The sequence below is a fragment of the Asparagus officinalis genome, chromosome 7 (genome assembly GCF_001876935.1).
Source record: "Asparagus officinalis chromosome 7, Aspof.V1, whole genome shotgun sequence".
Taxonomy (NCBI): Eukaryota; Viridiplantae; Streptophyta; class Magnoliopsida; order Asparagales; family Asparagaceae; genus Asparagus; species Asparagus officinalis.
Window position 1 is genome coordinate 94,065,594 of NC_033800.1, and position 27,264 is coordinate 94,092,857.

The following is a 27,264-nucleotide window of genomic DNA, read 5'->3' on the forward strand; positions in this document are numbered from 1 at the left end:
CTTACTTGCTGGCCATATATGACATTAAAATTACAAAAAGCAAAATCTGCTTTTATTGCTTCTAAAAATATCCTCAGGTTGTTTCTAAAAGCACGTCCCATAAAAGCAGCAGTGGTTTCAAAAACATGTAAAATAAACAAGGTTCCAAAAGGTGCTAAGCAAGCTAGGTGTTGGACCCAACGCCTAGAGCCTGGACAAGGCCTTAAGGTTTTTCTTTTTTTATTTCTTATTTATAAAAATTAATTGTAAATGTCAATGTTATAAAAAGTTTCGACGCTGGATTGAAGTTTGGGCTATTTTTTTTCATTTAAGTGGTAGTGGTGGAGGTTTTTCTGAAGGTCAGAGATAAGAAAGGATGCTCCTAGTAGGGGGCTGGAGGAGATTAGAGTGAGTTAAAGAACATTGAGGCTACAACAAAGAAAATCATGATAAAGACCTAAGGTGTGCGACCCATGTAAGCGGTGGTGTGGATTATTGAATTAAAATAATCCCTTTACGATGAATGCAAAATCTACAATTGTCCATTAGTCCTAACTCACGAAACGGCGGGATCTAAAAGATCGAGTCGTCGAAAGAATACGGAAGCCAAAAAAACCCACAATGCAACAAGACAAGGCGATATTTACGAGGTTTGACCCCAAAATCTGGCCAACATCCTCGAATGGTGGAGAGATAATCACCATGATTGCGTTTGAGCATTACTTGAACTTATTCTTTGGAACAACTTTTATCATGAAGTCCACTACAATTCTTTTTGCATCAATCTTCTCAAGAATGATCTCCACTTCTTCAATCTAATCTTGGATTTTATGGTACTATACAATGTGCTTAGTTCTGGAATGAAACATCTTATCTCTCGCTAAATGAATAGCATTTTGGCTATCACAATGAATAGAAACATCTTGCTCCCTTTCAAGCTAGGTTGCATTAGTACGAGTACGGTTACGAGACAACAAATTTAGAAAAGGTAGGGTACGAGGACACGGCTATATATATGCATGTTATGTATATTTATATGTACTAAAATTAATAACATACATAAGATCAATATTTTTTTCATTTATATAAGATCAATATATAAGAAATAAATGTGAACTGTAGAATATACATCCACAAAGTGTACAAGTGTTAAAACATGTATTATGTAATTGAGTATAGGCCACGAATAAACATATGCATGTATTTAAGAAGTGCCCAAGAGGCTTACATACATGTCAGGTACGGGTACGGCTTCCTAATAGTACCCAGGTAACATAGCTTCTAAGTGATCTCACCAAGCTCTTCAACCATAATACCTCCTTCGCTGCTTCAACTGCTATCATGTGCTCTGCTTCTGTTGTAGAAAGAGCCACCATACTATGAAGTGTAGACCTCCAACAATTTAGGCTTCCTCCATAAGTAAATCACATCTTGCCCAGATCACCTGCACAGTCAAAATCTACTAACCCCTCCACTATTTGTGCATAGCATCGATTGAGAACATAATACAACTACTAATGGTTCCTCTCAGGTACCTCATCACTCATTCTACTGCTTCCCAGTGATTTTTTTTCGTATTTGTCATATATTAACTTACCAAGTTCACTGCAAGAGATATATGGTCTAGTGGACACCATAGCATACATGAGAATTGATTGCACTTGCATATTGAACTGTTTCCATATACTTGTTCTCTTCATTCGTAGGACATCTCATTAATAACCGAAATGTATGCCAATAGGGGTAGACAAGTGTTTCGTTTGACTCATGTTGAATCTCCCAAGCACCTTTTGGCTGTACTTGCTCTAAGATAGCCATAGTACTCCCTTCTTTCCATCTCGACGGATCTCCATACTTAGAATTTTCTTTGCTCCACCTAGATCTTTCATCTCAAATTCCCTGCTCAAGCTCTCCTTGAGTCCATTAATAGTGTAGAGAAATAGAAAAATGCCAAGATATCATTCACCCAACCCTAACATCTCTTATATAAAGGTTAGGAAGATATTATAAAATAAATATGAGATAAAATCATATCCAATCATACCTCCCAATATCTCCATAATATCGCATAATGTATTCCTTAACACTCCCGCTCAAGCTGGAACATATATATCATATATGTCCAGCTTGTTACTAATAAAATGTACATACTCTAATCTGCGACGATACTTCAAAAAACTCAAAACAGTCTTGATCTTCTTATCTTTCAATTGGATGTCATCAAATCACCAAGCCCCTCTAGGGCGCCACCGATCAAATGATCCTTGAAAGATCCAGCAACAAATAATCCTTTTCAGGATCCAACAGCAAATGACCCTTCCTTGAAGGATCCAACAATAAATGATCATTATTTAAAGTATCCAACAACAAATGATCATTAATGTTGTGATAAATAATGGTCCTTTCTTGAAGGATCCAACAATAATGATCCTTTTTTAGGATCTAACAAACAAATGATCCAAGAGGTGAAGTTGACTTTGGGCTCGAGCAAAGATCAATGAGGTCAACAAAGCAAAGGTCGGTGAGGGCAGATGAGAGCGAAGTCGGCTCTGATCAGGGTGGACAGTGGACAGTTATTCAGGAGGAATCCGAGAATATGAACAGGAACAGATGGACAGTAAATCGATGGATAAATAGTAACCCAATGAACAATACTTGATAAGCAATAGCCAGTAGACAGTTATTCGATGTCGAGGCCGCTGAGGAAAAAAGCACAAAGTTTTTAGCAAAAACCCTCTCACCAGCTCAATATAGACGATGAAAAAAACAATCTCTCTAGGATCAAGAGGATGGCTTCTCTCCATGCTCAAGAGCTTCTTTGAAACTTCGACGGATCTCCCTCATTAGTTACAATAACAAAAGCAACTGAATCTTCTTCAAATCCGTATCTCACCATAGCTTTCAATCACCCTTCGATCTCTATCAAGTGCAATGCTATAAGGTATCTCCATTCTAGTCGTCGCCTCCCAAGCGCTTGCATGTTCAACTCCACACGATTGCTCTGTGCGCTTTATTTTCTCAAGGACTTGCATTTTTCGATTCAGCTTCTCATTTTAAGTAGTCGATTCCACCTCAACTTTAGCTTCTCTTTGTTACCTCCTTTGGTCATTGTGTTCTCCTTTAAGGCTTTAACTATGTCGTCTTCATCAAAGATCAAATCCTTTATCACAAAGACTTTCTTCTCCACCGAATCTAACTTGTAGCCTTTTACCCCATGCAAGAACCTAATAAGCACACTCTATGGATTTTGCATTATCCTTTGATCGCTTGCTCGCATCTACAAGTACATATGTCGAGCAACCAAAAATTCTCAGCCTTGAGTAATCAACATTCTCCCCAAGCCGCACAACCTCAGGAATCTTCCAAGTCTATTGTCGTAGATGATGCTAGGTTGACCACATAACACGCAATGTTGATTGCTTCCTTGTTTTCTCACAAAGGGTCTTATTCATTTGTCCACAACCCCATTTTGATCATCCCCACCCGATGTTGTAAAATGTCGAGTCATGCCTTAAATTTTGCAAAACTTCTTGAATTCGGTTAAAGGTGTATTCACCTTCATTATTACTCAAGCACTTCAAAAATCTCCCCACGCTCTTCTTAGAATCGACTCTTCTCGAGAAGTCGTCAATAAAGGTGACGAAATATTTGATTCCTCTAGACTGTACAGGTGTTGATCCCCACACAATCAAATGGTTGTAATCTAGCACCATTCTACTTTTATAAGTCGACGTCTTGAACAATGTCTTGTGTTATCTACCAAACACATTACTTGCAAAAGACGAGCTTGTAGTTTCTCACGCCGTTAAGTAGCAACTCTTGCAATATTTGTACACTCATGTGGCCAAGCCTCGTGCCACAACTTGGTGTCATCATTGTTGCTCTCCTCGATAGTCATTACAACACCTCTGCTGATTGTGTTGCCAAGCAACTTGTACAAGTTGCCCACCTTTCATCGCCACCAACATTCCCGATCATCTTTAGAACTCCACCTTCAACTCCATATCGATACTCCAAAGAATCTAGTACACCCAAGGAGACAAGATTCTTCGTCAACTTCGGTACATATCTCAAATTTGTGAGAGTTTTAACAACACCATCATGGATATTGATCTTTACAAATCTGATCCCATCTTGCACAATGCGTTGTCCCCCATTGAAACTGATTCTCCATCAAGTAGCTCATGTCTCGAACCACTCCTTGTCTGGGGTTATGTGATGAGTAATTTGAATCCAATGTCCACTTATTTGCATGCTAGCTTCTTGGCTAACTCAATTTGAGCAAAATTGTCTGCAACTCGATTTTGAAAGCCGCCACCACACTGGCCAAGTTGGTTTCCTTCTTCCCCTTCTTTTGTAGATGCTCAATGTACTTCTTACACTCTCAGAAAATGCCCCAAATCCTTGCAAAAGTGGCACAATGTTGTCTTGCCCTTCGACTTTCCTCTTTAACAATCTTCATTACCCTTTGCATCTTTCTTTCCATCTCGTCCGTTGGAAGACAATGCAAACAAGCCTTCCCCCAACTCCTCCATCTTCATGGGCCTCTTTTGAATCTCATTCGACACCAGCATACTTACAACATCCTCAAACTCGAGGGTATCCTTCTCATAGATGATAGTAGTCACCAAATGCTCGTATGACGGTGGCAACCAGTTGAACAATAGAAGGGCTTTGTCATGCTCTTTCAACTACTCATTAACACAACAAATCACTAACTTATTGAAGCTACTAAGATGGTCATGAATTGATGTTCCTTCCTTCATATGCAACCCGAATATTTGCTTCTTGAGGTAAAGCTTGTTGGAGAGACTATTCAATATGCAGATACTAACTTTAACCACAGATCAGTCGTCATTTTCTTGTCGAACACGCTGCAAATCATCTCATCTGTGAGGCACAACTCAATAGTCCATACCACTCAAAAGACCTAAATATCCCCGCTCTTCTTCCAACATTTGTGTCTTCGAGGTCGATGTTGAAGTTCATCCTTCTTCTAAGGAATCTGACGAAACAACAAGGATTGATCTCATCATTTACTCTTTCTCCAACAACGCCTTGGTGGAGCCCTGGTTGTCCAAATGTGCCTTACTCTCCGCTGTCATAAAGAGAAATTTTTCTTGCCATCAAACTTTTCCAACTTGAACTTTGACTCCACATTGGCTCGAATCTCCAACGAAAGCTCCGACACCAACTGTTATGGATAATAAATAATCCATTTATAACGGATACAAAATCTACCATCATACACTAGTCCAAACTCACGAAATCGCGGAATCAAGAGATCGAGTTGGAAGAATACAGAAGCACATACACAATGCAATGGATGATTATCGGATTACCCCGTAACTTTCATAATATTAAAAAATCATAAGGATTCTCAGAAAACCACCCTTTAGATTTTATCAAAAAACTTCATTTTAACTTTGAGATTTTACCAGAAAACCTCCTTAAAACTATAGCTTTTACTGGGTTCCCTGATAAAATCTCAAAGTTGAGGGGGGTTTTCTGATAACCCCTAAAGTTAAGGAGGGTTTTTTGATATTTTCAAAGTTATAGTTTTCTAATAATGTCCAAAGTCAAGGGGGTTTTTGATATTTAGCCTTATTTAACAGTTGAATGGGTTAAGTTACACTAAAGGATATTTTCATCTTAATGGGATACAACATTTAAGTGTCATTTAGCCTTTATTTTTTAAGGGGTGTTTGCTTTTAGCCCTAAAATCTGACTTCCATTTATCAAAAATCCCATTAAGTTTCATCTACCCCTATACACCCACAATACCCATACCTATTTATTTTTAAACCCAAGCGGTAGCAGCTTATGTATTAGACCAAAAAGTTTGAAAATCCCAAATTGCCATTTTCCTTCCATCCTCTTCCTCTTCTCATTCTAAGTAAACCCTGATTCATCGTAATTAATGGTAGGAAAATTGTCATTTTAGTGTGCTGCTTCTCCTAACCTGAATAAGCTATCACTTATTTTCTCCTTCATTAGCTTTCTCTTTCACTACGTTGTTGGAGAATATCTATATCTTTCACACCGCCACACTGAATAGCTAGTTCAATTTTGATACCCCAAATTCCTAGTAAGGCCGAAATTGCCAAAGCAAGTGGAGAAAGGAAGCTCTTTGTTCTACTTCACTAAGTTTCTAAATGATTTAGGTCTGAGGCAAGCAAACTAACTCACAAAGTTTTTATCTTATGGCTCCACAAAGTCATCTAGATAATCTTATTTGAAAGTTAGTTTTCGTGCAGTTTGTTTAATTAATCTTACCAATTTCTCTCTCTCAATTTTAATATTTTATGTAAAAGAAAATACATCAAGAACGAGTATAACATGCAGATATATTGATAATGGCAGGGAGACTCCCGTGGGTAATGCAATGCTTAAATCAATGAAGCATGTGTATTTGAAATCTATCCGGACAAAGAAACCATCAAATGAGGCTTTTTTGAATGCTTACTCGGGGCATCAGACTATTGGATAAGCCCACGTCTATCGTGAACAAAATATTGAGGATTGATAACGGTCGAATATGTAATCAACCAATTGTTGATTGAAACCTCCTTATTTATTGGTCTAAGAATTTTATATTCAGATCTAAGAATTTTGTAATCATAATGCCAAGCCGCTCCGAGTGCGGGCATCTACTCTTGTATGCAATAATGTTGGGTGCACTGTAATAAAAATGATTATATAATCAGGCGATGGAAAGAGAACTCTCACTCTACTTCTGTGTAATATAAATAGAAATAGAAATAAAATAAATATTGTCTTTGTTTTATTTTAGTTTATATTTTTTAATGTACTTCATTAATTTAATGTGGTACTCTTCGTTAACGTAGCATTCATTGCCTAGAACAATGTTTCAAATATGTATCTTCTTAGTTATCTTCCGGCAATGAGTTTTAAAATCTTTTATTATTTTTAGTTTTTTTATTTGTGGAAGTGTAGAATGTCCTCAATGGATGTTTTATAGCACTTCCTGAGCAAAGCATAACTTTTTACGAATTCTGTCATTATCAAGAAAAATTATATGTTTGAACTATTTTTGCAAGGAAAAGTTACGAAAATAAACAAATAGTATATGGTTTGTTACAGCTATTTAAAAATGTAGAAGCAAAAAAAGCATTGATTGTTTAATGGTTTATAGCGCTTTACAACATATTATAACTCTTTATGATAGATTTATAGCACTTTATTGCTAATTATAGCTCTTTGTAATTATAGCTCGTTACACATTAAAAACCTTGTATAAACCTAATTTTGTAGTTCTTTATCCAACTAATACCTCCATAGCAATTTTCTAGCCCTTGAATAAAATCATACCTCTGTATCAAGTTCCTATACTTCATACACGTGTTTTATACCCCTTTTGTGTTTCTATATATTTGCACAAACTAGTATCATTATCTACTACTATTAGAAATGACTTAACATTCGATTAAACTCGAAAAGATGAAGGACAAAGTACTATTTAGAGAAAATAATCTCATCATATATAACTCTCATTTCGCAGCTTTATGAATCAAATAATACCTCGTTATAGGAGTTTTGCAGCTCTTGAAATAAAACCACTTTTTTATCAACTTTGTGTACCTTCATATAGCAGTTTTATAACCCTTTGGTGTTTCTATAAAGTTGCACAAATGTACATAGCACCATTATCTACTACTTTTAGAAATGAGTAAACATTTGATTAAACCCAAAAAAATGAAGGTGTATTATTTAGATAAAATAATCTCATCCTATATAAATCTCATTTTGTAGCTTTTTGAATCAAATAATACCTCGTTGTAAGAATTTTGCAGCTCTTGAAATAAGATCATACCTCTTTATCAACTTTCTGTACCTTTATATACTAGTTTTATACCCCTTCGGTGTTTCTTTCAAGTTGCATAGATCTACGTAGCATCACTATCTAGTACTTCTAGGATTGAGGAAACACTTCTAGAAAGTCCATCCCATATAAACCTCGTTTGTAGCTCTTTGAATCATATAATACCTGGTTATCGCAGTTTCGTAGCTCCTGAATTAAAATCATACTTCTTTTATCAACTTGGTGTACCTTTTTATAGCAGTTTTGTACCCTTTTAGTGTGTGTTTACTTGGCATAAACCTATGAAACTCCATCAGTTAGTACTTCTAAATATGTGTAAAAACTTGATTAGGCCAGAAAAATGAAGGTCGATGCACTTAGGATTGTTAACATATAAAAATAGGTCAAGGATTGTTGACATATAAACATAGATCAATGTAATTAAGAACATAGAACATATGAAAATTAATAGTGGAATAACATCAAACACCTCATCTGCAGTCTAACTATCTTAACATTAACTAACAACCTCCTAAACTTCTTCAACCAAGCACGAATGGTGGATGGAGCAACAAAGCAAGAAGAGGGATGATTGAAAAACGAAGAACAAAAAAGACCAATGAAAAATCTTTGCGGATGAAGTTGCAAGGAAGTCTTTGAGAATGAAGTTACAAGTCGGCAGTGGAGGGAATCAGACACGAATGATTCTTTTGAGAGATCTAAAAACCGATTTTGGGGAAATCGGTTTTGATTTAGAGGCTAAGGGCAATTTGGACATTTTTGGAAAATGTTGTTTACAAATACAAAGTGCTTTGGAAACTGGGTTTAAAAGTAAATGGGTATATACATAATAGGTGTATGGGTATAGATGAAAGTGATTTTTTATAAATAGGGGCAATATTTTGTGCCGAAAAGCGAAAAACTGCTAATTTTAAACCCATCAACTTGCAAAAACGGTTTTTCGACTATGAACCCCAAATTTTATCCCTTTTATTTTAAAACTATCCACTTTTAGCATCGCTCTTGGAATCAATACCCCACCAAATTAATTTTAAACTCACTTGTAATTCAATAGTTTAGCAGACGGTATTAGTTGTTATATTTTAAAACTTCATTGGAGGGCCTTTATTTATTGGACAAAAACCAATCCTTTAATTTTAGAAGTCATCAATCGAAGTCTCCAACATTACCTCCGTCATTAGCCTAGATCATAACTTTTGTTAAATCTCGCTGACGTGGCGAATGATGTGGCAGTAAAGTGGCAAAACAAACTTGTAATTTCACTAATTATTTTTACTAGAAACTCTCTCTCTTTGCTTGTCGACTAGAACACAAGGCATATCTTTACTTGCCCCTAATTATAAGCAAAAAGAAAGATGAGCATGTCCAGTCACTAAAAAATAGTGAAATTATAAACTTTTTATTTACATCACTACCACGTTAGTGATATTAAACGGAAAAATTTTAAAAAGGACTTAAGCTGATGATGGAGGTAATGTTTAGGACTTCTATTAATGACTTCTAAACTTAAAGACCTAAATGATATTTGGCCAATACATACGAAACCTCCATCGAAATTTTGCCTATATTATATCACATCTTGTAATATGTTTTTTCTTAGTGGTTAGGTAACTATGTATTTTAAACTAAATGTTTATTTCAGTTTAACGCACATTAATTACTAGCATCTCAAATTATAGTTGGGTTTTTTGTTTATAAACCAAAGTTTTTTGCCCATTTATTTTTAAACCCAATCACTTCCCAAAAAAGGGTTTTTGAATATAAACCCAAAGTTTTGCCCCTATTAGTTTAATATATGTTGTAAGTTGTTATATTTTTATTACAATTGGCTATATTTTTGCTCTTAGTGGTTAGGTAAACTATGTATTTTAAACTAAATGCTTACAATATTTTTTTAGTTTTTCCCACACTTATGACTAGCATTGGGAAATGTAGGTGGGTTAACCAAAAGTTTCCGCCCATTCATTTTTAAACTCACTACCAAAAAAGAGTTTTTCGCCTATTAACCCAAAATTTTACCCACGTTTATTTTTAAAATCATTAACTTTTAAAATCATTCATAGATTAAACATACTCCATCGAATTAATCAGAGTTACTTTGTATTTCAATAGTCTGATATGTAATTTATCTTGTTGTTAACCTGCAATATTTCTGTTGTTAAGTAGTTAGGTATGCATTGTATTTTTAAGCTAAAACTTAAAACTTTTATTTTTGTGGCCCTCTTTCACACTAACATCATAGGATCATGCGGGTCAATTTTGCTCATTTTATAAGGAAAAAAATATATAAAATGATAGTTTGACTAGACAAGAAGATATAGGCTACAAAGTCAAATATTCTAGAAGAGAGGACGAGGTGTGACGAAAAACGCCGAAGTGATCATAGTTGCGGAACCCTTACTAAAGTACTAGGATAACCTATTAAGACTTAAGCTTACCCACCATTTAAGTGAATTCAAAAGTCAAGATGGTGCAGCGGAATAGGTGTTTCAAAGAAGCAATAATTTGGTGCGGCGGAATAGGTGTTTCAAAGAAACAATAGAGAACCCAAATTGATAAAAAAAACTAATGATAATTTTTCTTCCAAAATATTATTAAGATTGTTTTTCCTAGATACAACTCAAAGCCTTAAATAGAATACATAATACATAGAATAGAAAATGTACTAAGAATAGGAAATGAAATTAGGAAACTTAGAATAGGAAACATGAAATTAGGAAACTTAGAAAATAAAGAATAGGAAATGAAATTAGGAAACTTAGAATAGGAAACATGAAATTAGGAAACTTAGAAAATAATTCTAGAAAATAGGAAACTAATAATAAGAATGGAGAACTTGTTTTTATTAAACATGTGTTGCATCAATCTCCTCCTCTTGAAGAAAACTCGTCCTCGAGTTTCGTTGTTTTTGAGAAAACTCATCTGGTGGAAAGTACTCAAAGATATCCGCAACGTTGAAGGTGTTGGAGATGTTCATTTTAGTTGGAAGATCAACTTTGTAAGCATTATCACCAATCTTCTGGAGAATATGGAAAGGACTAATTTTCTTGTCCTTAAGTTTATTGTAAGTGCCGACTGGAAATCGATGCTAATGTAAATGCACCATTACCAAGTCCCCCTCATTAAAAATCTTCTCACGCCTATGTTTGTCTGCTGCGGATTTGTATCGAGAATTAGTCTCCTCGAGATTTTTCTTTACTTCATTATGAATCCGTTGAACATGCTCTACAAACTCTTGAGCATCATAATTAACATCGGCAGAGGGAGGAAGACGAATCAAATCCATAGTATGCTTCGGAGCACTAGTGTAGACAACTTCAAAAGGTGTTTTTTTAGTAGAACGGTTAGGCACACTATTGAAAGCAAACTCAATTTGTAGAAGGGCAGCATCCCATTGTTTCGATTTGTCACTACACGCATCCCAAGAGTACGATTAGCGACTTACGTTTGTCCATCTGTCTGTGGATGGCTCGTACTACTATACTTCAAGGAAGTGTCAAACTACTTCCACAATGTCCTCCAAAAATGATTTAGGAATTTTACATCCCTATCAGAAGTTATGGAACGAGGAACAACATGCAGACGAACAACCTCGCGAAAAAAACAAATGAGCCACGTAAGATGCATCGGAGGCTTTCTTACAAGGAAGAAAGTGAACCATTTTAGAAAATCTATCGACTACGACAAAAACAGAATCAGCTCCACGTTGAGTTCTTGGAAGACCAATAACAAAGTCCATCGTCAAATCTTGCCAAATTGTCTCTGGAATAGGCAAAAGAGTATAGAGGTCAGTATTTTGAGTTTGACCTTTAGCCTTTTGTCATATGGGACAACGCTGAACGAAACGTCCAACATCTCTCTTCAATTAAGGCCAATAAAATCGCTCCTGTACCAAGCTAATTGTCTTTTCCCGGTCAACATGTCCACCTAATCCTCCAGCGTGCAATTCTCGAATTAAGTATTCACGTAAAGAAGATCAAGGAATGCAGAGTTGTGTACATCTAAACAAGAACTCATCATGAATGAAGAAGTCAATAATAAACTCCTTGTTGTTGCATTTCACTCATATATCACCAAAGTCGTCATCACCAGCATAAGTATTTTTTAAAGAATCAAAACCCACCACCTCCATACTAATCGTAGCTAGTAAGGAGGCTCGCCGACTTAAGGCATCTGCTATCCTGTTAGATTGACCGGATCTATGCTTGATGATATAGTTGAACTTCTGTAAAAAAATTATCCATCGAACATGCATTCGATTTGTCATTTTTTTAGAGTTGATATACTTTAAAGCTTGATGATCTGTAAATAGTACAAACTCCCGTTGAATCAAATAGTGCTCCTAATGTTTTAAAGCTCGAATAGCGGCATAAAATTCGAGCTAGTAAGTAGTCCACTTTTGTCGAGGCTCTACAACCTTCTCACTAAAAAACTCCACTGGGCTCCCTTCTTGTGTTAGAACCGCCCCAATTCTCAGAACCGATGCATCACATTCAACCTCAAACACCTTCTCGAAACTAGGAAGCGCCAGCACAAGAGCAGAACACAACTTCTCTTTGATTACCTCAAAACTCCTTTCATGCGTCCTTCCCCATTGAAACTGCCCTTTTTTCAAACAATCGATAATAGGTGTCATGATAGTACTAAAACCTCGAATAAAATGCCTATAAAAAGTAGCTAAACCATGGCAGCTTTGTACTTCACGCACGGTTCGCGGAGTTGGCCATTCTCGAATTGCCTTACCTTGGTCTCATCAACCTGAATCTCATCTCATCCCACTATAAAACCAAGAAATAGAAGCTAGTTAGTCATGAAAGTGCACTTTTTAAGCTTGATATACAGTTTATGAGCTTGCAGCACTAGAAGAACCTCTCTGAGATGTGTCAAATGCTCCTCCTCATTTCGGCTATAAATAAGGATATCATCAAAATAAACAACCACAAATTTCCTAATGAATGGATAAAGAACCTTATTCATCAAACGCATGAAAGTACTAGGTGCGTTAGATAACCCAAACGGCATCACCAACCATTTATAGAGGTCATCCTTAGTCTTAAAGGTTGTCTTCCACTCATCTCTAGGCCGAATACGGATTTGATAGTAGCCACTGCGCAAATCAAGTTTAGTGAACACCACAGCTCCCTCCAATCTGTTAAGCATATCATTAAATCGTGGAATAGGAAATCGGTACTTGACAATAATTTTATTAATGACACGGCTATCAACGCACATCCTCTAACTTCCATCTTTCTTCGGGGTAAGCAGGGCAGGGATTGCACAATGACTCATACTCTCCCTAATCAAACATTTATCAAGTAACTCATTAACTTGCCATTGTAATTCCTCATATTCAGTTGGTCTCATGCGATAATGTGGCAAATTGGGTAAGCTAGCTCTAGGTACTAGATCAATATGATGTTGAATGTTTCTCGTGGGAGGCAGCTCGTTAGGCAATTCAGTAGGAGATAAATCAGGAAATCAGATAGCACCTTTTGAGCTAGAAGAGGGTTCAATAATTGTCACAGATTGACCTTTTAACTACCAATGCTATCACAAAACCCGGTTCTTTGACTTCAGCAAAGAAGGATGAACCCATTATGTTGGTGAACACCGGCTTGTCTTCCTTAATAGTTGAATTGTTGTCAGACGGGTAAGATTGTGGCATCAAAACAATCTTATCAAACCACCAAAAGACCAACGTATTATCATGACCCTTATAAGTAGCATCCACATCGCAATGTCACAGTCTTCCAAAGAGCACATGACAAGCATCAATATCCACTACATCATATAAAATCTCATCCTTGTAATATTTGCCAAACGATAAAAGAACCTTGCAAACTTCTAGAACTTGAACTTCAGGACCCTTCTTAATCCATGCAATTTTGTAAGGCGAGGGATGCTTCTCAGTTTTCAAATTGAGTGTCTTTACCAAAGCCTTGGAGACCACATTCTCGCTACTGCCACTGTCAATAATCATGTTGCATACTTTATTTCTAATAGTGCATCGAGTTCGGAATATCTTGTGGCTTTGAGAATCATCTCGCACCTTTGGGACTAGCAAAAGGCGTTGAACAATACAAGCTACCTCTTCTCCTTCGTCTCTCACTTCAATCTCAGCTCCTTCATAAATATCTTCTTCAAGCACATGCTCCTCGTCACCATCCTGTTCCACATAATTGACTGTTCGTCTGTTCGGGCAATTATTAAAAGATGACCGGGTTGGTTGCATCGAAAACATTTTCCAAGAGTAGGGCGAGCATAAGGATCATTAGTGGTTCGTTGTGGCTGCTGATTTCGACCTTGAGTATTAGGTCCAATAAGGATTGAAGTCCTTCCTCGATTCTGCATCGAATCTTGAGTAGAAGGGGCGTCTTTATTGTTGTTTTCATTGCTGCGAAGATGTAGACACTCTTGGAGTAGAAAAAGCTTCTTGAGTTGGTCGCCGAAAATTACTCGGAGTGCGCACGGTGGACCTGTTGATTTGATTTTCCACTTTCATCGCCAAATTAACTACGTCAATCATAGTCCAGTCTCCTTGAAGAGCCAAACGGTCTTAAATAGTCAATTTTAGACCTCCAATATAACGAGCGATTAATTGATCTTTCGTCTATGACAAAGTGACTCAAGCATTTAATCGATAAAATTCCTTTGTGTAGTCATTCACCGTGCGATTGATCTGACGACAATTTTGGTATTGTTGGTATAGGAATTGTTCATAATCGGAGGGAAGAAAACGTTTTTGAAGTAACCTCTTCATCTTAGGCTAAGTATGAACATGTTTTCCTTGTCGTTGACGGTTATATTAAAGTTGTTCTCACCAAGCAGAAGCTCCACCTTTCAACTTGTAGGTTACAAGTTTTACTTGTCGGTTTTTCGGAATCTCTAAATAATCAAAAAAATTCTCAACATTATGAATCCAATCGAGAAAATCTTCAATGTGTAATCGCCCTCAAAGCACAACAAGTCCATTTTCATCTTAAATTGTTGGCTATTTTGACCCCGATTCATAGCCCGATGGTCAAATTAGAAACCATCTTCTTTCCCGGACAAATAATCCAACTCTCGTTGTCGCCGACGAGGAGGATTCTTGCGTTGTGGTTGGCGAAAAGCAACCCAAACTTGAAAAGGAGGAAAAATCTCGTCTTGCTCACCAAAGTCTCTCACAGCCACTCGTCGGAATTTATCACCACCGCCCAGATCGACTCTAATTTGGGGTCTCTGGGGATCAATCGCACCCCCAAGGGCCAACGTGGGTTACCCAGGCCTAGGTTGTCGAGATTCTAGACCCTAGGATTCCACGCATCCAGATTTGCTCACTCAGCGTTCTGCCGGCCGCCATCGCCATCAGAGTTGCTATTCCCCGACCGGTCCCCTACTCGATCTGATAGCCTCTCCCTTTTTTCATGCCTCGCTTTGGCAGTCAACGCAGCCATCATCTGCGTCAGATTGTTAAGTGTTTCAGCAAAGCCATCAAGTCGTTGTTTGACTCTTTCGAGTCGTCGTTTGTCGTCGGCGGGTTGTTTCCCACTAGAACTGTCATCAGCCATCAGGTCCAGGTGAAAATCCAGGCTCTAATACCAATTTGGTGCAGCGAAACAGGTGTTTCAAAGAAACAATAATTTGGTGCAGCGGAATAGGTGTTTTCAAGAAACAATTGAGAACCCAAATTGGTAAAAAACTAATGATAACTTTTCTTCCAAAATATTATTCAGATTGTTTTTTCTAGATACAACTCAAAGCCTTAAATAGAATACATAATACAAAGAATAGGAAACGTACTAAGAATAGGAAATGAAATTAGGAAACTTAGAATAGGAAACATTAAATTAGGAAACTTAGAAAATAATTTCAGAAAATAGGAAACTAATAATAAGAATGGAGAACTTGTTTTTATTAAACGTGTGCTGCATCACAAGACCTAAACGATATAGTACGGGTCAATGCCTACTTAAAGGCCTTTTGAGTTATGAATTGGAAGTTCGGGAGAACTACATAAAAGACCTTAAAGAGTTATGAATTGAAAGTTCAAGAGAATCTGAATTTCATGACGGATTTTCACGTAGCTAACTAGTTTATTATTATATATAGGTCAAGTAAGGTACTTCTATATCTCTTCTACCCTTGGAGTGTATATTTTTCCACTGATCATTTTTGGCTGGAAGGTGATTATCCTCTCTTGTGAATCCCTACATGATTGACTTTATTGAGTCTTTATTACTCAGAAAAACTGTCTAAGATAAACAAAAATTCCTCTTGGAACTTTAATGAAAGAGAAGTAGAAATGGACCAAAAGTGAACATTTTCAGTGAAGAGAAACTGAGGTCTGGTTGCTGGAATCCTCCAGACTACTCTAAAAGAAAGTATTCCTCAAGTAAATTTCAAAGAATATCAAAGTTATAAAGATCTGAAATTTTAGCAAATGTCAAAGCAGCTAGACAAGACCAAGAATTCCTAGAGAACCAAGCGTGCCTCTTAGGTATTTAGGAGATCAATTTCAATTCAAATAAATGTTGCATATATTACAAATTCACAAATACTTAAGTACAGTAAAGAAAACATAACAGATTAAGCATAGACTGATAATAAAAAATGCAATAAGCTCGTTAATAATCATCAAATTTTGGCATTTCATCCCGCTCAGACACACTGAAGTAAATAGTCCAGATTTGTCATTTACTCTCTTATTCTTAAATCTAGTATTTTCCATATGGAAAAGAGAGATGGACAGCATCCAAGCTTATCGCTCCTGGGCATTCAATTGTACTAAATGATGTTTCATGATCTACGGTCTATGTGAAGCTATGTAGCACGGACACGGATCCGACACGGCCATCCGACACGCCGACACGAGGCAAATCCTAAAAATTACATAGGATACGTGTGTTAGACACGTGTATCCGACACGGACACGACACGACACGGCTTCATGTTATGCGTGTCCGTGCTTCATAGATGTGAAGTACTCTAATTTAAGTCAACTAAAGACTAATTTTCCCTGCAGTCTGTATTACAAGAAGCAACAGCCATCAAAGTTCTTTTTTTTTTAACACCAAGGCTGATGTCCCATTTATGATCATGGAGAACATTTATACCCAGTATTAGCTCATGAAATTGAAATGCAGCAAACAGAAAGAACTATGGATACAATCATCTTTTAATTAATGGATTAGCAATAAGAATGTATACACAAAGATACTCATTATCAAATCCCTTAATCTCAATAATATTTCCGGTGAAATAAATTATTAGTTTAATGATGTTGAAAAAGTGAAAACCTTAGTGATGTGTAATAACAAATAAGCATGCTTTTAAAAGAGTTAAATAACTAAGGTACAACTACATACCTGACTTCATTTTCTCATCGACAGCCCAATCTAGTGCCCTCTGAGCTGGTTCCGTCAATGGTGGATGTTCAGGACTAAAAAAATACATATCAGACTTCCCAAGCAACTTGACAGTTTCATCCCGTACTTTAAAAAGTGTGATTCCATTTGCACGTAGAAACTTTGCTGCTTCGCTCGTTCCTTTAATAGAGAGGAAGTAAAACCAATCAAGTTATGCATATATGATGATCAATAAAGAGGAAAGTACAAAACAACTATCTTGTATAAAACATGCTAAAAGACTTCAATTTAAAACAATGCCTTCATTGTTCCACTGCCTCCTTATATTATTTGTGGTTCAGAAAGAAAAGCCTATTGATTTTTAGGTGTAGTAGTTTCTTGACCCTGTTGTTGCCACATTCAGTTTTTGGTTGCCAGATACCTGCTTGAATCCTTGTTTAGAAATCATTGCTTGGTCATTTGCTAGATGTCTGGCTTGAACTGCATCAAGTTCTTTTAAGACCAAGGACAGAATCATGGAAGAAGATGTCAAAAAAAACTTTAACTGAAGGTCATAGTGCCAAACATAGAGCAATAAAGTTGACAACATATAAGCGAATGTATTTCTCTTATTCTCACAGAGAAAGGTGTAACTATAACATGATAGCAACATTTCAAGCAAATATTTATTCATTATTGATTCAAACATTTTACCTGCACATAACATTCGTCTGAACAACTAACTTTCCAAAGCACAACTTATTAACATAATCAAAAGCTTCTCAAACCAATAAAGAACGGTCCATAAACTATGATAACTAGAACTCAATCAGAATCAGTTAAAGTCCGCCATCAAAACAAGATCTGATCTTACATTTTGGTGCACAAATTTAAAGAAGAAATTCATCAATCTGCACAAAACATCGTATTCATTGAATTTCAGCAGAAGCAAATTAAATTCTCAGAATGGTGATTTTTCCTCTATTCCCCCTCCTTTTATTAAGGATGGAAACGAAGGGTCTGGCATCTGCATTGTCTTGAAACCTTGGTTTTAAGGCTCACAGGAATAGCAAGCGGCAGCTTCATCAATGCCTAAGTTGATCAAATACTTTCCCTTGATCTCTCTTTTGGAATTGGTACATGAAGAGAATGTGAGGAAACATGAAGGATGAGAAGGTGGATTCAGTAAATGTGAGAGGTTTGAATTCACCATAGTATCGATTATGGAATTTACTGGGAATTGTTGATGCCACAATGAGAGAATTTCTGCTCAATTTTAGAAGGGAGGGACAATATTTAACAACTGAAAAACATGATCCTACATATCCATTTATGTACCTAAGTTCAAATAAACTGATTGAAAAACAAGATCAATGCTAATGAACCAGATCAATCATAGGGATGTATCAATTATAGGGATGTAAGTATGTAAGAAATGTAGGGACCAAAGTTTGAATTTTCCCACTGGACCCACTCTAAATTAATTGAAGGTAATGATTTAATTTAATGCTATATTACTATTAACAAGTTAATATATATTGGTTTTCACATAACCTGGTCATGGATAATGCCTTGTTGTAGAATGCATGACACTTTGGCTGTCAGAAGTAGGTAAAGGTAAGGTGATAGATTATTTAAGTTCAATCTGAAGAAAACAAACAAATTGATAGGGCCTACATAAATTGTTCACAGATAATTTTACTAAACTACAAAACAACGTGAGAAACAGTGTCCTGTGGAGAAAGGTGCTATGCATTAAGCAAATATATTTCTGTTTTTAAGACAGCATAAATGAGATCAGTGTAATGTTTATTATAATGTATATCAGTAAACTGAGGCTTGGTTTGATAGAAGGGAAGGTGTTGTTATTATAATGTATATCAATAAACTGAGGCTTGGTTTGATAGAAGGGAAGGTGTGGTGAGGGAAAGGCACAAAACTACAAATCATGTTTGGTAGAGAAGAATCCCCCATTTGTGGAAGAGGAGAGGGAAAAAAATCTAGAAAAAAAATCCCCCCCTCCTCACTCGCCATACAACAAAAAAAGAAGGGCCAAATGGGACGTCCATCCTCCACCTGGTTGAACCTCACCCCACCTCATCTTCCATCCTCAAACCCCTACCAAACCAACCTTAAACATCGATAAATTGATTTTAATGAGCACTAAAGGGATGCTCAAACCTGGCATAATGTGGGAAATAATTAAAATGATGGCTTCTTGAATACCAAAAAAGGCAGAGACTCAACAGAAGCCCCAAAAGAAGGAGAACTCTGCCTAAATGTGCCTATTGTTCCATACATTTTATCAATGCTAAATACACAACGTTAAAAGTCATTCCCTTACAGATCCCTCAAGGTGCATCATCATGGAAATATCTTTATTTTAAGAAAACAAAACAAACATATAAACTATGATCAAGCTATATTTATGGAAAGTGGTTGTGTAGTCTTGCCATTCTGCACAAAATATTTCAAAGGTCATCTTTTTTTTTCCTTATTTCTAAAACTAGATAGAACCCCTTCTTCTGTGTCTCCATGAATTAGAATTTAAATAATTGCAGAAAGGTATATGCATCCAGATAATGAGCTTAGTCCTTGAACTGAAAACCACATGCTACAGGCTAATCCACAAACTAAGAAACAATCTCTTCCTCTAATGCTCGCAAGAAAAACAACTACTAACAGAACAAATGTAAGGATGCAAATAATTCTCTAAACCCAATATTATACTACTAAAATTCTTGATAATTTATTTAAGAGAGAGAACAATATGCAGGCCAAATTCTAGACCATTTCCCAACAAAAGCATCAAGTTCAACATGTTTTATTTTAGAGTTTTAATGATCTCAAATTTATGTAACAATTAACTTGGCTCATTACTACTGCATGTACTATGATCAAAGCAACACATGTAGAACAACTGCATCAGGAAGCTTGCAATTGCACCAGTATATGATGAAATGTTCACTAACTAGTTCATAAGAAACATCTCAACCTTAGTAATGAACAAAATAGATATTTGATAGGAACCATCAAAGAACATTGATATTTCAAGAACCTAAATGTATGATTGTGGAGGGACTCAAAACCTACTTCCAATAGCATAATCAGCATATCACAAAAGTGCCATGCAGTTATTGGATTTACCACAGCAAATATTGCGTACATCCTTGGTGAAGAATTTAGTCTACCGATTTCGCTACTTATAACATCTACACCAGACAAAATCTTAATTTTTCAACAAACAAATGAACGTCAACCAAGTTGCCAGCTACTCGAACAAGCCTCGTTATCAAAAAAAAGATCAACTTTCTAAAACTAGGATAGAATCCCCTTAATAAATTATCTTGTAGATTAAATTTAAACAGTTGTAGACCAATGCACACATGCTGATACAACTTAGGCCTTAAACCCAAAATTACATGGTAGATGCTATTCGTAGAAGAAAGAAACAATCGGTCCCATGAGAGAAAATTGATACAGAGTAACATAACGATGCCAATAATTCACAAAGCTTTTAACTCTCTAAGACCAGTATTATACCGCCAACACATATGCATCAAATTAATCTATTTGAAACATTTTTCCTACCTTAAGAGCTTTCTAACAGACTGAGTTTTAAAAAAGCATGTACTGATATCACTCGTTACTAATGCATGTATAATTTGATTACAGGCAACACGTCTAAAACAACTGCACTGTGGAAGCTTGAAAGTTTGCCAATCTATAATAAAATGTTCGCCAACTTGTTTATGAGACATAAGTCAAAACTTGAGTGATGAACAAATTAGATTTTTTATAGGGACCATCAAAAAAGTTGAGCATCCAAAAAAAAATTTAGGATAGTCAAAGAACTTGGCAACTATTTAACACAGCATTATCATCATCATCATACAGAAAAAAGACCCACGTAGTTATCGTATTTACCACAGAATACTGCATTCATCTTTAGTTAAGGATTTTAATATACCAACTTGCCATCTTGTAATGTCTACACAAAGCAAAATATTATCTTTTCAACAAACAAATGCATGTCTATCAAGTCACCAACTCCCCAAACAAGCTCCATTACAAAAGAGCCAATTTTTCTATAAACAAAAAATCTAAATTTGATAGAACATCTGCTTTTAAATTTTTAAAAAAAATTCACAAACCCTCAACAAGGATGCCCATGAGAAGAGCCTCTGTCCCGGTTGTCGGGTATTTGAGCTTCCTTGCTTCAAGCTCTCCCATCCCAAAAGATTTTATTGACCTCGCCGACCATCTGCTCACAAAATTCACCAATCAAATTCAATTGTCCAATTAAAACAAAAACCAGAAACCCAGAAGGAGGTTACTTTGGGATTTTCTCGGCCGGTGCTCTATCGGGTTTTCTGCAAAGAGAAAAATTGAGAGATGGGTCAGATAGAGAAATTGGAAGTTGCAAAAGATGAAATTTTGAGAGGAGATTTGTTTGTATTACGCTGTGGGGAGCATGAAAAGCACAGTTGAAGATAGCTTCCGAAGGGTTTGTTTCGGGGATGGAGAATTGATGGTTTGGAGCGAGAAGAGGGCGTGAAAACCCAGAAAGGAAGACTTTGGGGTCTGAAAGAAGACAGAGGAGGAGATGCGTTTCTTTGAATTGGAAGAGTACAAAGAAGAAAACGGAACGGGGATGGGGGAAAGAGAGAGCGCGCAAGCTGCTGCCATTTTCTCCGATTTCCTTTATTAGCTGATGAACTTTTTGAGAAGAAAGCGGTTCGTTCGGTGGATCCGTTTCTTCTTGTCTCTCCTCAACCTTTGACGATAGAATTTACTCGTTATCGATGATGAAGCCCTTGCTGCAATTGGTTTGGATACCAAGGAGGGGAAAAGGGCTTCGAGTGATTAAGGGCTTGTTTGGATTGAGGGGAATGAGGGTGAAGGGAAGTTAGGGGAATCATTCACCTCCATTCATCTTGTTTGGGAACACTTAGGAGGTGAAGTTAATTCACCTTCATTCACCTTGGTTCACCCCCTAATAGTATAAAAATTGTTACCCCAAATTGGGGTGTAACTAAGGGGAAGAGAATTCCCTTTCCTTCCTTTCACTCAGTTTCCCTTAACTTCCCTTCACCCCCTACGAATCCAAACAAGGGTTTTAAGGGCTCGTTTTGGTATAACCTTCACAAAAATTAGCGGGGTAATATTCCTACGTTTGATATTTACTTTTAATAAAAATAAGGATAAATTTTTAAAATAGATTCATAAGTCATAAATGTCCTTATAGAGTATATTGATGTATTGACCTAGAGTTATGCAGTTATGCTTAGCTTAGACCCCAATGTGGCTGTACATCACCTTGACATTGACCACAATGTTAAACCAGTCAAGCAATAACAACGACACAACCGTCCTGAATCGATGGAGCAAATCGAAAAAGATATCCGTAAACTCATTGAATGTGGATTCATCTGTGAAGAACAACACCTGGATTAGCTGGCCAACATCGTGGTAGTAATCAAAAAGAATGGCAAGATCTGAATCTGCATTAATTTCAGAGATCTTAATCTTGCTTGCCTAAAAGATAAATTCCCTCTTCCTATCACGGATGTCATGGTTGACAATACATGTGGGTTTGAGAGGATGTCATTCATGGATGGATTTTCTGGATATAATCAGATCAAATGCATCCAAACGATCAGAAGCATATAGCTTTCTAGGCACCCTTAGGAGTATTCTATTATACAATAATGCCCTTCGGTCTAAAAATGCTAGAGTAACTTACCAACACGTTATGAACATGATTTTTCATGAGCATTTGTGTAAGACAATCGAATGATATGTCGGCGATCTAGCAATTAAGAGTTGTCACAAACAAGACCATGTTAATGACCTGAGAACAGTGTTCAAAATCATGAGAAAACATCAACTCAAGTTGAACCCGACTAAGTCTTTCTTAGGGTATCATCAGGTAAATTCCTAGGATTTATTGTAACATCCAAAGGAATACATGTCGATCCCAAAAGAGAAAAAGTCATCCGAAAGATGCCATCTCCGAGAAATCTCAAAAAACTAAGAGGTTTACAAGGACAATTGGCCTACATCTGTAGATTTTTCTGCAAAGAGAAAAATTGAGAGATGGGTCAGATAGAGAAATTGGAAGTTGCAAAAGATGAAATTTTGAGAGGAGATTTGTTTGTATTACGCTGTGGGGAGCATGAAAAGCACAGTTGAAGATAGCTTCCGAAGGGTTTGTTTCGGGGATGGAGAATTGATGGTTTGGAGCGAGAAGAGGGCGTGAAAACCCAGAAAGGAAGACTTTGGGGTCTGAAAGAAGACAGAGGAGGAGATGCGTTTCTTTGAATTGGAAGAGTACAAAGAAGAAAACGGAACGGGGATGGGGGAAAGAGAGAGCGCGCAAGCTGCTGCCATTTTCTCCGATTTCCTTTATTAGCTGATGAACTTTTTGAGAAGAAAGCGGTTCGTTCGGTGGATCCGTTTCTTCTTGTCTCTCCTCAACCTTTGACGATAGAATTTACTCGTTATCGATGATGAAGCCCTTGCTGCAATTGGTTTGGATACCAAGGAGGGGAAAAGGGCTTCGAGTGATTAAGGGCTTGTTTGGATTGAGGGGAATGAGGGTGAAGGGAAGTTAGGGGAATCATTCACCTCCATTCATCTTGTTTGGGAACACTTAGGAGGTGAAGTTAATTCACCTTCATTCACCTTGGTTCACCCCCTAATAGTATAAAAATTGTTACCCCAAATTGGGGTGTAACTAAGGGGAAGAGAATTCCCTTTCCTTCCTTTCACTCAGTTTCCCTTAACTTCCCTTCACCCCCTACGAATCCAAACAAGGGTTTTAAGGGCTCGTTTTGGTATAACCTTCACAAAAATTAGCGGGGTAATATTCCTACGTTTGATATTTACTTTTAATAAAAATAAGGATAAATTTTTAAAATAGATTCATAAGTCATAAATGTCCTTATAGAGTATATTGATGTATTGACCTAGAGTTATGCAGTTATGCTTAGCTTAGACCCCAATGTGGCTGTACATCACCTTGACATTGACCACAATGTTAAACCAGTCAAGCAATAACAACGACACAACCGTCCTGAATCGATGGAGCAAATCGAAAAAGATATCCGTAAACTCATTGAATGTGGATTCATCTGTGAAGAACAACACCTGGATTAGCTGGCCAACATCGTGGTAGTAATCAAAAAGAATGGCAAGATCTGAATCTGCATTAATTTCAGAGATCTTAATCTTGCTTGCCTAAAAGATAAATTCCCTCTTCCTATCACGGATGTCATGGTTGACAATACATGTGGGTTTGAGAGGATGTCATTCATGGATGGATTTTCTGGATATAATCAGATCAAATGCATCCAAACGATCAGAAGCATATAGCTTTCTAGGCACCCTTAGGAGTATTCTATTATACAATAATGCCCTTCGGTCTAAAAATGCTAGAGTAACTTACCAACACGTTATGAACATGATTTTTCATGAGCATTTGTGTAAGACAATCGAATGATATGTCGGCGATCTAGCAATTAAGAGTTGTCACAAACAAGACCATGTTAATGACCTGAGAACAGTGTTCAAAATCATGAGAAAACATCAACTCAAGTTGAACCCGACTAAGTCTTTCTTAGGGTATCATCAGGTAAATTCCTAGGATTTATTGTAACATCCAAAGGAATACATGTCGATCCCAAAAGAGAAAAAGTCATCCGAAAGATGCCATCTCCGAGAAATCTCAAAAAACTAAGAGGTTTACAAGGACAATTGGCCTACATCTGTAGATTCATAACCAATTTATCTGGAAAATGCCAGCCGTTTCAAAAGCTGGTGAAGAAAGGTGTTTCTATTTATTTAGGACAACGATTGCAAAAAAGCTTTTGATGAGATCAAGAATTACCTCAGGAAGCCACCGGGCCTGGTCACGCCAATGTCAGTTAAACCTTTCCTAATCCACATCAGGACCATGGACCACCCTCGAAGTACTTCTTATCCAGAAGAATGACGATGGCCACTAGCAAGCCATTTACTGCCTCACCTGGACCATGATTGGTGTCGAGCATCGTTACAATCCAGTTAAAAAGGAATGTCTAGCACTAGTCTTCGTAGTTCAGAAAATGTGGCATTACTTCACTGGCCAATCCATTCATGTTATTTCAAGAGTTAATCCTCTACGGATACTCATGACTAAACCAGGATTGCTGAATTTCATGTTAGCAAAATGGGCAATATTGATTTTCACAGTACAGTATGACATTCGTGTCCCAGAAGGCGGTTAAAGGTTAGTCAATAGCTGACTTTTTGGTAGACCGCCTTATCCCCGAATCTTCTAAACTCTATGAAGACATCCAAATGAAGTCTTCGAGTCAAATATTACCTTGGACCACCAGGTATGGCAACTTTACTTTGATGGTGCATCAAGACGCATGTAGACTGTTAAAATATATTTCATCCAGGCCAATATCTAACTTGGATCCAAACCGAGATCGCCCATAAACTAAAACACTTCAAATGGGCCCAAACTCGAGCTCACAACAAGCTATAATGAAGTTCGTCTAATAATGCATGTGAACCTTGCCACATAGCTTGGTTTCGAGTCGACCTGACGAAGCCAAGAATGAGTCGACTCCCAATTCATACCCCAGGCCGAGTCAAAAGGCATCAATAGTCGGCCAAATCTTGAGTCAAATTTTATGCTAAAATTTGAACTCACAGATGAAGTTTGTCAATCAACGAACTTCACTCATAAGCAACCCAAGTGGGCCACGAAGACTAAGCCATATTCAAGCGAGTCTCACCTGAACATCTTCGGTGAGCCTCACCTAAACATCTTCGTCGTGCCTCACCTAAACGTCTTCAACGAGCCTCGTCTAAACATCTTCAAAGAGCTTCGTCGAGTCAGTGAACCCCGCCAAACAGCCATTTGAGGGCTATTTTTAAGGGGATAACCTCTCCACACTATCTTCTACTTTGATGGACACTTAACCCACAATTAAAGGCTATAAACTCTCTCTCTCTCTCTTTTAGCCTATAAAAGGAGAGAAGATTGCTCATTTTTGAAGGATCTAATCATCTATGGATCCACACTTATAGACGAAAAAAATCAAGAGATCACCAACCTCGCATTTGTGTTTCTCTGGAGCTTTCGGTGAAAGAGAAGACTGAGATATCTTTCGAACAACTAAGTTTTCATTAATAGCAAAAGTCCCATTGTCTTAGTCAGTCCATCAACAGAGTACAAAATCGACGCTCCATCGGCACACAGAAAAAGAATCCCAGAAAAATACAAAATTTTCCTTAGTTTTATTGTAAGTCTTCTAATTGTAATTTGTGTCAATTGCAATACAAAAAGACCCAAAACAGGATGGCGACTCTGCTGATGACTTCTTTCTCCTCCGACGAGAAAATTGTGTCGCACACTAACACTAAGACCCTCTTTGCTGAATCATTAGTCATTGAATTTGACCAAACAAAGTTCAAGGAATTCATTTCCTCGAACCTATCTTCATTAATGGCTACTATACAAAGTTGTCATAAAATTTGTCGTAATGCGAATCTCTGGTCTAATTTGACCCCTACCTATGTAAAGGTGACAATCACCAAAGTCAGTTTGAGCTCAACTTGAAGCCAATCAAACTTCGTCCAAAGTGAAGAAAACTCAACCCTCGTCTCGAGCTAAGGTCAATACGTTACTACATCTTTTGATTTTGGACTTTAGTCCCTAACTCCTTTGGGAGTTCTATCTAAAGCATTTCGTGATGTTCGCTATGCTTCCTCGATAGAAGCTAAGAATGGGGGTTATTCCTTATCTAAATTCCCATAAGGGAATAACATCATTGATGATTTATCTAAATTCACTAGAAAAAAGACGGCCCAACGTCGCCGTAAAGCGACGATCGCATGTCAAGGCTAAAATCAATGAAGAAGGCTCTCAAAAGTGCCATCAACTTGGTGATCTAAGAGAATTCCTATCTCTAAAGAGAGCTTGCCAATGTCAACATTGTTGCCACCCTCAGAGAAGTAGTTACAGTAGTTCAGAAGAATTACCAATGCAAAGTTATTCTTGAAAAGGATTCAGCTTTTAATGTCTCGATCACGGTCTTGAGCCTTCAAAGGTTCAGACTA

General features: G+C 37.1%; 1 protein-coding gene across 1 annotated transcript in view; it reads right to left on the reverse strand.

Moving 5' to 3' along the window:
* LOC109849246 (ATP-dependent Clp protease ATP-binding subunit CLPT1, chloroplastic-like) overlaps positions 1-22,005 on the reverse strand; it is a 34,289-nt gene extending 12,284 nt beyond the window's left edge. The window contains exons 1-4 of the mRNA XM_020419058.1: positions 21,611-22,005; positions 21,486-21,521; positions 21,303-21,412; positions 17,170-17,349 (exon numbers count right to left, since the gene is read on the reverse strand). Coding sequence (XP_020274647.1) covers positions 17,170-17,349; positions 21,303-21,412; positions 21,486-21,521; positions 21,611-21,837 — 553 coding nt within the window. The 5' untranslated portion in view covers positions 21,838-22,005. The remainder of the gene's footprint in view (positions 1-17,169; positions 17,350-21,302; positions 21,413-21,485; positions 21,522-21,610) is intronic.